General features: G+C 39.0%; 1 protein-coding gene across 3 annotated transcripts in view; it reads right to left on the bottom strand.

Annotated features, from left to right (window-relative positions):
- The window catches only part of adarb2 (adenosine deaminase RNA specific B2 (inactive)), a 166,266-nt gene that overhangs the window by 11,933 nt on the left and 142,260 nt on the right, over positions 1-12,073 (bottom strand). For all 3 annotated transcript variants that reach the window (XM_087788817.1, XM_087788816.1, XM_087788818.1), the window contains exons 5-7: positions 7,761-7,929; positions 2,677-2,828; positions 463-631 (exon numbers count right to left, since the gene is read on the bottom strand). In XM_087788817.1, coding sequence (XP_087644943.1) covers positions 463-631; positions 2,677-2,828; positions 7,761-7,929 — 490 coding nt within the window. The remainder of the gene's footprint in view (positions 1-462; positions 632-2,676; positions 2,829-7,760; positions 7,930-12,073) is intronic.

Raw genomic sequence — 12,073 nt, 5'->3', positions numbered from 1 at the left:
CGCGGAGGTTAAAACAATGACGTGATAAATACTCCATTTCATTAGAAAGGGATTAGCTACGGTGGCTCCATATGGGAAATCTATATTTGCTGCTAACATGACACACGCGCAGGTAAATATCAGACACATCTCAACCTGACTAAATTGCTTTATCTAAACAAAGCTCAGTTTCCATAAGAAAGATAATCTACTAATAAAGATAAACCGTCCGCCTGCGCTGCTACCGCAGATCTGCTTGGATTTGGAGAGAGATTTGTCGGGAAAGCACGGACGGCAAATCCAGCTGTAACATTTAAGGAGCCTAAATATCATGTTTGTTTTGACGTAGATAAAATGGCACCGTGGTTCTCGGCCAGCCCTCTTTCTTACTCACCATGAAGAGCTTGTGACTAGCCGGTGTTTAGCTCTTAGCCCCTTTGTTGAAATGAAAAACAAGCAAGAGGAGGAAACAACAGGACCAACCTGGTGAGTTTGTCGGTGCAGGACATGGTGATGAGCTGCTCCCCTTGTAGGACACCATCCCAGGTTTGGACCGGGCCCCTGCTCCTCACTGGTATCGTCCCTTCACCGGCTTCGATCTTGGTCCGGAGGTGGCTTCGGTGCTTCTTCATGAGATGTCTGCTGCTGTGTACTGCCAGAGACACACACAGTAAAACACACACTTCATCAACAAAAAATGTAATAAAAAAAAAATATATATACTTCATAGATCAAATTCTCTTTAAATAGATGACGAAAGGACTCAAATGGTGAAAGATTAAATCAGACTAAATTCTATCCCTGTCTCTTGGTTAAATGAGAACCATGGTCTTAGATTAGTTTACATCATCACCAACTCATGATGCAAACATCTTATTTTCTCTATTCCTTCATAAGTATTTAGAAGTTTCCAGGTTATTTGAGGATATTTACCACCTTTTCTTGCTAGAACACCCTCTCTGGAAGAGTACCCTACCTCCCCTTGAATAGTATTGGTGGTGAGCTTAAAGTTACATTATTTTAAGTAAATACAAGGCTTATTAACATGTGAAAACATAGTGAGAACATACACACACAGAAATGACACAGGTTTGCTTAAAACTGGATGAAGTAAACCTGCAAACGTTGTGCTTTCACAAAACACTGTTGAAAGCTACTCCAGAAGTAAGTAAGTAAGTAAGTAAGTAATATTTATTTATATAGCGCTTTTCCAGACCAGGGTCACAAAGCGCTTTAACAATCAAAACAATACTAAAAAAAAGTATATACTTTAAAGATCAAGATAATACTGAGAACAACACAGGAGTTCCAGAAAATCAAGGAAAAGCCTGAACAAATAGAAACGTCTTAAGATGTTTCTTAAAGGAGTCAGTAGATCCATCAAGCATAAAGAGAGAGGAAGATTGTTCCAAAGCTTAGGAGCAACAGCCTGAAAAGATTTCTCTCCTCTGGTCCTGAGCCGTGTGCGTGGAACCATAAGTAGATTCTGATCCACAGACCTCAGAGCCCGAGCTGGGGTGTAAGGCTGGATCAGATCAGTGATGTAAGGAGGAGCCTGACCATGAATAGCTCTGAAAGTAAGAACCAGAATTTTAAAGTTGATCCTGAAAGAAACTGGAAGCCAGTGAAGAGTTTTAAGGATCGGAGAAATGTGAGTTCTTCTACTTGAGCAGGTTAGAATTCTGGCTGCAGAGTTCTGAATCAACTGCACACAGTGACCCGTGTTTGATACTTGGATTAGGCAGGAGTTGCATTGTTTACAATATATTATGAACAAAATAACGTTTGATCTCTGATCATGTTATCAGTTGTTCGCACACATTTCCACATATTGAAATTTAAGGATCACATTTTCTTAACAGGCCTACTACTTTCAAAGTTCTATATAACATATAACAACTTTTTTATACTGTGGACTGGTTAGATGTCAGGATTTTATGCACAGAACAACATTCAGATAGAAAAATAAAAAAGCATGACCTGTAAAAAACTACAATTAGGTGCATTAAAAATCTTATCACTGTAATGCTGAATCAGCAAGACATTTGGACTGGTTACAACAAGATGGGTTAGGTTAGGTAGAACTTTATTGATCCCTCAGGAGGTCTCTTTCGGGAAAATGTTTAATTGTTTAATTGTTTAATTGTTTAATTGTTTAAGATGTTTGTGTAATTGCATCTTTGTATGTTTGATTGTATGCCGACGATGGGGATATATATGCGTGTGTCTCCTACTTTGTGCAAATGTGTTAGTTGGTGTGTATTTATTTTGAATTACATATAACTTTGGTTATTGACCCAAAGAATTGAATCCCGGATAGAAATATCTGAAATTACCTGATCTTAAAATAAGAAGCTCAGTCATCCAGAAGAAAATGCTCCCCAATGATTATTATTCTCTATGTGCCACCATATTAATATTGACATATCTCTAATGTGGTGTCAAATTAAAGAAAATAATCTTATTTTCTGTGTCTAAAAGCCCCACAGATTCAATTGTTGCCCATGGCAAAAAAGCAAAGTGCTGAAGATCTAAAGTTAAAGTGAGAATAAATCATGAGATACTAATGAAGCGCTGAGGAAAATCATCTTCCAATACTGACATATATATATATATATATATATATATATATATATATATATATATATATATGACAGATAGTGAGAAATAAACATTGGATCATTTAGAGAAACTCACTGTCTGAGGTGATTTCGTAGGGCGAGTTGAGTCTTCCATCTCCACATGGTGATGTACTGATGTACATGTGGAAGTGAACGTTTTCTCTTAACCTGAAGCCGAACTCCTTGTGCTGCACGAATATCGACTCCTCCCAGTCTTCAGGCCTTTTACTGCGAAGAGAAACAACACGAGAAACAAGGAGGGGGAACAGATGAGAACGTCGCCTCCATTTGTCACCGCAGAGTAAATAGATTTCCACTTCTCTTTAGCAATGATGAAGTGAGGCGGCGACAGAGAGAGATGGACGCCGGTGCTCCATCTGACCACAGTTCATTCTCTGGCTGTCAGCTGGATGACTGGACATTACTCTTAAGAGCAAATATCTCCAGGGGGAACCTGCTGCCGTTTAAATCAGTGCCATCACCGAGGTCAGCCGTGGAAAGCACTGGGTGCAAACAACGGTTGACAAAAGGGAAAACTGATGGCAAAGTTTTCGACTCAAAGAAAGTTGATGAGACGCAGACTTTGTACGTCGGTTATCACCTCAAGCAGTGGCAGCTGGAGTTTAGCAAATACTTAAGGAAGGATAGAAAATACTTGATAGTAAGACCTGATGGGTTGATGAGGTTTCATGATGGAGTTTATCAGAGCTCGGTAGATTTAAAATGATGTCTGCAACCACTACTGTGAGATAAATGGTCTCTGCTTTACAAAAAGAAAATACTGATCACCAGCGGCAAAACAGCAAAGTTCCCTTTCTTTCATTTATTTTTAACCAGGTAAACCTTATCAGGGAGTAGGAGTAACGAGTCACTCCATTTATTCTTTCCAAACTTTTCCTTCCCACGCTTGCCAAGTCCAACAAATCCAGGGTTCCATGTCTGGCCTACTACAGTAACACCTTCTCCCTAAATACTAGAGTAACTTCATGAACATTCAAGTGTTCACACCAAACCCGACTGATACAATGATTACATTTAGATGGAATTTTGATGTACGACGAACTGTTGCACTACAATATGGAATTGGGGGATGTGACAGGTTTGGCAGGTCTGCTGTACTAAACACAACACACAAAAAATCCAGTTTTGACTCCTGTGTTTGTCTTATGTGTCTTGATCATTTAAGCATATATTGTATTGTTTTTGATTGTTTAAGCACTTTGTGACCCTGGTCTAGAAAAGCGCTCTACAAATATTACTTACTTACTTACTTACTAACTTATATGGTGACAAGAGTGCTAAACATTTTGGCCATTGTGTGATTAAGTTTCATCCCATGCTATGGATAAATATCCATAATGTGGCCTCTCAGGTTAGACATTTGGACTTCCCTCTAACTCGATCGTTTTTACTTCCTTAGATCTGACTTGAGAGATGGGGCTAATTAGTTTTGTTTCTGGAAACCAACACTGACAACTATCAACCATAGACTGTAACTAATATAGACTTAGTATCTATGAAGTCAATATGATATTTAACTTCGGTTTATAAGCCTTTTTGCAACCACTGAAATCTTGACTGAAGTCTCCCATTGGAAATTTGTGTTTAATATCCAAGCTATTTTTTCCAGCTGACACATTTTTTTGGAATTTGCTGTAAAATCCTGTTTTGGGTCTTTATATTGCCAGCCTCAAGTGGATACTTGATGAACTGCAGCTTTTTTACATTTTCACATTTTTGGCTTTTTATTAGCAGATGTTGTCCCTTGATAAACGTAAACGCGTCTCCAAATTCTAACCCACTTTTTCCACAAGCAGCAGTCTATGGTAAGAAATTCAGGCTCCAATCTCCCCAGAAACGTATTATTGTGATGAACATATTTCTCCAGTGTTTTCCGGGTCTTCCCAATTGGTTCCTTCCAGGTGACCCTGACTGGTGAAGCTTCAGGGAACATCCTGAACAGACTTAACTTGAATCTGAGCAGGCGCGTTCCTCGATTAGAAGTCTTTCAAGTCAGTAGTTGATACAGTGGTGATTTGTGAGGGTACAGCTCTGACCCTGCTGTCGCATCGATTCAGGGCAACACATTTAAAAGCACCACAGAGATGAAACCCAGGCAGCGGCCACGATGAGAGCATCTATTAATTTTTAACGCAGGGTGTAAAACGTAAGGTGTGAGGCACCTTGAAAGGTCTACAAAGCTGACGGTGATAAAGTCGAGCCGGGGTGCAGTGGAGTGTTCAAGAGCACTACCTTTGATTTATGAAGACGTAAAGACAGAAGTGATCATGAGCTGACTTTGTCTCTGCTACTACATGTTATATGCACAACGTTTGTGTTGACTCACACGACAGGTGTTGTAAACATGTGGATTCTTAATTGTGACAGCAAAGGCGTATTCGCTTATTGATCAGTGCTACAATTTGCTCACAAAGTTATTGATTAGTGACCAGAAAAGTGAAGGTGTGCAAAAGTGTCAACAAACTCACTTTGAAAAACATGAAAATAGCTTCCATTACACATTTGAATTGATAAATGTGATTTGAAAACCAACAGAATAAACTAATAATATATTTTTTTGCAGTTAAATGTCATTAATGTCTGCTGTGTCAAGGCTGCAGGGGCGTCATGAAAGTTGATATCTAAATGTGGTGCCATAAACAAACTTTCATTGACTAACTTAGTTCTTTAGAGCAGAAAACATCAATTGGTTGGAGACATTCATCAGGACTGTTAATGTCAACTCAAAGCTGACTCAGCGCCTCACTAATTCCGTCACACAAACTATTTAGGACCTCAAATGACACCAATGGAACATAAGTCGTTTCCACCTAAGCTGCTTTACTGTTCTCTACCCTCCCACTTTTAAAACACATTTTACAACAAACAAAACCGAAGCAAACATATGTTTGTTTTAACACTGTTGCTTGATATCCAAGAAAACTTGTGACTAAGAAAACACATGAAGCTGTCTCCATTTGTGTTTGTATTTTTTTATTTACTAATCACACAAGCCCCCCCCCCCCCCCCCCACCTCCGTGTGTTCACTTTGATACCCGAAAGTTCTCGGACGACTCCGCCATCGTCGGCCTCATTAGGGACGGGGATGACGGGCCGTACCGGGGACTTGTCCAGGACTTTGTTGACTGGTGCCTGGAAAACCACCTTCAGATCAACTCCAGCAAAACTAAGGAGTTGATCGTGGATTTCCGGCGGTGTCCCTCCATCTCCCCCTCACCACTGAACATCCAGGGACAGGACATTGAGATTGTCACGACTTACAAGTTCCTGGGTGTTCACCTCAACAACCGCCTGGACTGGGTGGATAACACTGCTGCTCTCTATAAAAAAGGGCGGAGTAGAATCTACCTGCTCCGGAGGTTGAGGTCGTTTGGTGTCCGGGGGCCACTCCTGAAGTCATTCTATGACTCAGTAGTGGCCTCTGCCATCTTCAACGGTGTGGTCTGCTGGGGGAGCAGCATGACAGCAAAGGATAGGGCTAAACTGGACAGCCTTATTAAGAAGGCCAGTTACGTCCTAGGGCGCCCCCTGGATCCTGTGGAGGAAGTGACTGGAGGGAGGATGCGGAGCAAGCTGGGCTCCATGAGGAGGAACTTGTCTCACCCTCTCCAGCACACACTGAGGGCATTGAGGAGCTCCATCAGTGATAGGATGCTCCATCCCCGGTGTGTGAGGGAGAGGTACCGCAGGTCTTTCCTCCCTGCTGCCATCAGACTCCACAACAAAAACACACCAAGATAACTATTTAACTGCACCTCTTGTTATTTATGTAAATATGATTGTGTAAATATTATATAGCGCAGATTATCTTTTATTCCATTTAGATTTTATTTCTCGTTTTTATTTCTGGGTGTTTCATTTCTCTTGCTGCTGTTAAACCGAATTTCCCCTCGCGGGACTAATAAAGGTTTTCTGATTCTGATTCTGATTCTGAAACAATCTGCAATCAGTACCACTGCAGTCGCTACTTAAGGTGATTTGTTCACCCAAAATGTTCTACTCACCCTAATGTGTCGGGTTGAGATTCATTTCAGTGTAATCTGTTCCTTTTTAGAGTTACAGAAAGAAATGCAAGCCCAAATTAACGTAGCAAACAGTGATCAGTTGTCTTTTTCTTCATTGTCGTCTAAAATGACAAACTCAAAAACATCCAAATACCTCCGTGGTGCTCGTCGGTAATGTCCATCTTGTATTGAAGCCACAACATTAGAATTGTTCTCGGAAAAACCTAAACTAGTCATTTAAGCTCTTTTGTAGCAGAAGCTCAAAGGCTAACATCCTACACAGACGGTAGTAGGTTCCAGTCTGTGGTGTCAGATCGTCCTCATTCGTAAGCTAGTAACAGTGACTATTGCTCTTTGCATCTTGTGTAATCTCTAGTACAGTTTTGCTAGGTACTATTTGTAAGTGTGATTTGGATCCAACGTTCACTTTCTATTTCCCTCACCATTGTTTTTTTTCACTGCATTCAGGTTTATCTCTGCAGTCGTAAAGGTGATAAGAAAACTACGTTGAGCCCTAATTTTCTCAAAACTTAAAAGGAAAAATTCATTTTCTACTCAACTTCCAGTGTAGACAGTAGACAGGAAGTACTCGTGATATTCACCCAGAGTACATCCTCTCTGTATAGGATGTTGGCCTTTAAGCTTCTGCTTTAAACCATCTTAAAACATAAACTTATTTAATTTTTTTTTAGAAGGATCGTCTTGTCCAGGTATGACAACAAAAGGAACATTACACATGAGAATCATGGAGGTATTTGGATGTTTTTAAGCGTGTCTTTTTGGACGAAGACCAAGCTCCAGTGGCTACAACAAAATTGACTTGTTTCCTATTTTTGTCAATGATTCCAAAGAGGAACAGATTGCTCTGAAAATAATCCCAACCATTAGTCGTCAGTAGAAAATAAGTGAATTTTGGGTGAACCATAACTTTAATGATGGGAATCAAAACCAACCATTGGGTCAGAATCTTGATCGCTTCTAATATGTATCTTACAGAAAATGTAACAGTTGATTAAATTTAAACCAGAACAGTAAATCTGTTTTACCCAAGCACTGACAAATATAAACCAAAGAAAAACACCTGCTAAACCAACAAAAATTCAAGATGTGTCGGAACAAAAGAGTGATTCATTACCTCAAGAAAAGTTCGAGTTGAGAGTACAGGAAGCGAAGCAGAGATCTCCGCGCCGTGACTTCGGCGTGACAGTCGTTCACCACTTGTCCTTGATCGCTCAGATATTCCCCGTTGATGCACTTGGTTCCCGTGGATACCACCACCACCTGGGCGTGTCTCAGGTCCAGGTCTGTTCAAAACACACACAACGCATATTCTTGTTTTTAATAAAAGTCTTCATCATGCTAAAAAATAATTAAAATACATCTACATTTATTTGATTGACTGGAAACCAATTTCAGATCCCTGTACTGGACCACATTGAAAGCATATCTTTTCATATCTTCTTTGAAAAAACCCCCTGATGTCGGCTCAGCTTATTGACACCAAGCCGGTACAGGTTGGATATCAGGGACAGGAGGAGTGAATCAGCATGTACCGGCACCTCCAGCTGCCACACATCTCTCCCATCACTTCTAAAAGCTGGGCTTCGGGCAGACCTGCCGGCATCGCTGGGCGGCACATGAGCTTTTATCAGCCTCGACCCAGATGGCTGTGCAGCGGTGGACTCCTGACACCTCCACTGATGAGCAGAGGGAAGGAGGAGGAAGTTAAGTGTGTGTGTCGGGATGGGTTTGTGTGTTTTCTAGATATTGAACCTCAGTATAAACCCTTTTTAATTTGATAATAAATTGGAAAACATTATTGTTATTACATGAATATATGGCTAGGAGCTGTAAGTCAAGATTAAAATACAATAATACAGCTAAAAGATAAAAAAAACAAGATCATTAAGGATATAAATAGTAGGAATAAATAAGATCTCCTGGTGATTGGTTAAAAGCCAAAGAGTTAAGCTGTGTTTTAAGGTTAAGATGAGTTTTTCTTATTCACAGAGCAGCCCAATTCCAAATGAAGAAGCTCCCTAAAAAAAAGGTAACAGACTCTCCCAATTTCATTCTCCCGCCTCTCCCTGTCGTTCCACTTTGCAATTGTTTAGATCAATTTTGCAGTGGATAATTTCTGCGGCGCCGCTCGCTACCCTGCCATGAAATTGGCACCGAGGTTGCCTTCAGTTTGCAGGGCGAGAGGAGAAGAGGAGGCTGCGAGGAATCACAGAAAAGGAGAGACAGAGATGGAGGTGCCCAACAGTAACCCTGCTGTTTCCAAAAACCAAGGAACAATCAGCTCCATCACGAGGACACAAAAAGGGTCAAAGGGAACGAAGCGGGAGTCACGGGGCTGGAGGGCTCTTGTCACACGAACAAATACATCCGTGATTGCAGTTGATTCGAACGTGTCGCCACCCAGAGCAGCCGCGAGAGCCCTGCCGGGGAACTGATTTCTATGGCAACCAAGCCAAGTTTATCTCTGTGTCACCTGAGGGCATGTTTATTTATTTATTTATTTATTTTACAATTCTTGTTGTTTAAGTTGATATTTGCTCTGACTCGGTCATAACTTGGTGCCACACATGGATGGTGCAATGCTCAGTTTATTAAGGCTAGATCTTGTGGTCGAGTCAGGACTGTAGACTTGATTTGCCCAAGGTAGCGCCTCCTAGTGTCCAGTGTAATTATTTGTGTGTTCACTAGGGTTAAGTCTGGACCCGTTTGTGGATGTTGACCATTATAGTATGAAAAATATGGTACTTTGTATAAGTTTTTACTCTCTGAAGCGGATTCATTTTAGCATGACAACCATTTATCATCCATATTGCCTAATATCATGACTATAATGGTATACTTTATGTTAGTTATTTTGTTATAGATTAAAAAAAAATTGTTTTCCTAGATTCATGCTTTCAGCCGCTTCATTGGTCAGAAAATGCTTTCCATCTGGACAAACTGATCAGAGCTGATACATCATTTACTTACCAAAATAAGTGCTGTTATACAAGTCAATGAAACAAAAAACACCATCAAGGAAATACATTTTCATGACTATACAAAACATAGAACACAATAAAATAAATTAGAAACTCAAATAATTATGGAATTGTATTTGCTCAACCCATAAAGAATATCATACAAACAGTAAACGTACATATTGTTATTCAATTCAAATTCAAGATTCAAAGCGTTTATTGTCATAGGTACTACGTACCATGAAATTCTTACTTTGTAACGCCAACAAAAGTGCACAGTAAAAAATTACATATATCTATAATTTATCTATATATATATATACATATATAAATAACTATATATACAATTGAAAGAATAAAATCTAAAAACAGACCAACAAAAGTACAAGTTTCGAGTACGAGTCTGATGGCATTTGGAAAGAAAGAGTTTACCACATTAAACTTCAATTAAGGGATTTTTATCATGTTCCAAATCATTTCTTTTCCCTTGTGCTAGTGCTACCTCCAGCATCAAATAGGTTTGGCTTCATCCCATGTCCACATAAAACACTTGTAAAACATTGCACAGCCATTTTAGTTATTTTGGTAACAAAGAGTAGCTTGGACTAAAAAGTAAAAACCATCAAATTATCTCACAATTTTAAACATGTACTGAAGATTTATTTTTGGGTCACTAGTCCTAGTAAAGGAGTTTTTCTTAGAGTTTTCTTTTTCAGGGAACGTTTTTCCTATATTTATTGATATAAATTCAAGTCACCTGGAACGTGCAAAATAACTTTTCATTTAAGTGCCTCGTTGACATATCAAACAACTTAACTTAACAAACAGAACTTAACTTGTTCTATGACAGGGTTGGCAACCCGCGGCTCTTTCAGCCTCTGATGTGGCTCACTGAGTTTTTGAAAACAAGTATTTGAATAAGTGTGGTATTTTTATTTAAATTTTCCAAAGCGATTTTCCAATGATATCAAATCATTTAGTTTTTAAGGTCCTTTTATTTTGTATTGTGCATTGTTGAAATAAAAGTTATAATAATAATATAATAATGATGTTGATGATGATGATGATGAAATTATTATGATGTATATAAATGTATATATACCCCTCCAGAGTCACATAGTTCTTTGTATAAGAAAATACAAAAACAACTGCAGTAAATATACAGTACAAAACATTGTAATGATAATAATCAATGCTTAAAGTGACAGTTCACACAATATTCATATCACCCACTCAAAACGATCTTAAAATATAGACTTGTTTAGGAATTTTTCTCATCAATTCTTTTCTTGTCGAGGCTTCAATACAAGAAGGACATAACAGACGAGCAGTACGGAGGTATTTGGATGTTTTAAGTGTCTTTTTGGACGAATATGAACTGAGCTCCAGTCGCTTAATTGAAATGAAAAAACATTTTTTTGTCCATAACTCTAAAAAGGAACAGATTACACTGAAATGAATCTCAACCCGACATTAGGGTGAGTAGAAAATAAGTTAAGTTTGCCTTTATGCTATATATATACATAAATTATGAATAAAAGGTTAGTAAGTAATCATTCACTCAAAATTCAAACAGAGAAAGTTAACATTATACTAAACTATATTACATTTTTTAAGTCAAAAAGAGTTTTTCGGCTCGCAGGGTTTTCGTTTCTGTACGAAACAGGTCCAAATGGCTCTTTGAGTGGTAAAGGTTTGCCGACCCACGTTCTATGAGAAAAGTTTGATGATGTACACCTTTTGAGCTTGAATGTTTTCTGGGATGGATTCTGCATGCATTTTGAGAAACATCTACCCCGCATTTAAGCCTGATAGACTGGGTTGAGTCTGTGAATATCACAGGTAGGTCATCTTATTATTATGACAAAATAATCAGTCACTACATATGAATGCTAGAAAATAAATGTTTAATCTCGAGTTAGAAAAAAAAAACAGTACCCATGAGAGCCATTAGGTGTCAAACACCATTGAATATGTTAGCACCTCTTAAGTAGCATGAACCAGGAAAGCTTTTGTAGCAAAAGCTACGTATTATTGCGAGTTTTTAAGGGTTATTTTTTCCTTCTCTGAAGCAGAATGAGCTCCAAGGTCAACGATTGCGTTAACACAGCGATGTGCCATTAAGATTGAGCCGCACAAATCCCATCTTTCATGTGTTCTCTTATCACAAGATGTTGGACGATTACGTTGAATGTCACGGAGCGTGCGTCTAAAAAAAAAAAAAAGAAGAAAATCTCAGAAAATGTGAAGAACTTGCAGACAGGAGAGGAGGTTTTAAAAAACCCAAAACGAGACGGGAGCAGAGAAGGGCCTCAGGGAATCTTCATTAGTTCTAACAGCTCTGAACACATAAGTGTATTTGTGTCTGTCAAAGCCTTTCAAAACTCGTCCTCTGCTGCCGCCGCCCTCAAACTTTTCGTCTGCATTATTGAACATTTAAATTAGTGGCACACCAGATTAAAAAAAG

This window comes from Callionymus lyra, chromosome 4, assembly GCF_982586985.1.
Source record: "Callionymus lyra chromosome 4, fCalLyr1.hap1.1, whole genome shotgun sequence".
NCBI classification, from domain to species: Eukaryota; Metazoa; Chordata; class Actinopteri; order Syngnathiformes; family Callionymidae; genus Callionymus; species Callionymus lyra.
Note: the sequence above shows the minus strand (reverse complement) of the source record. Positions and strands in the feature narration are given on the sequence as shown.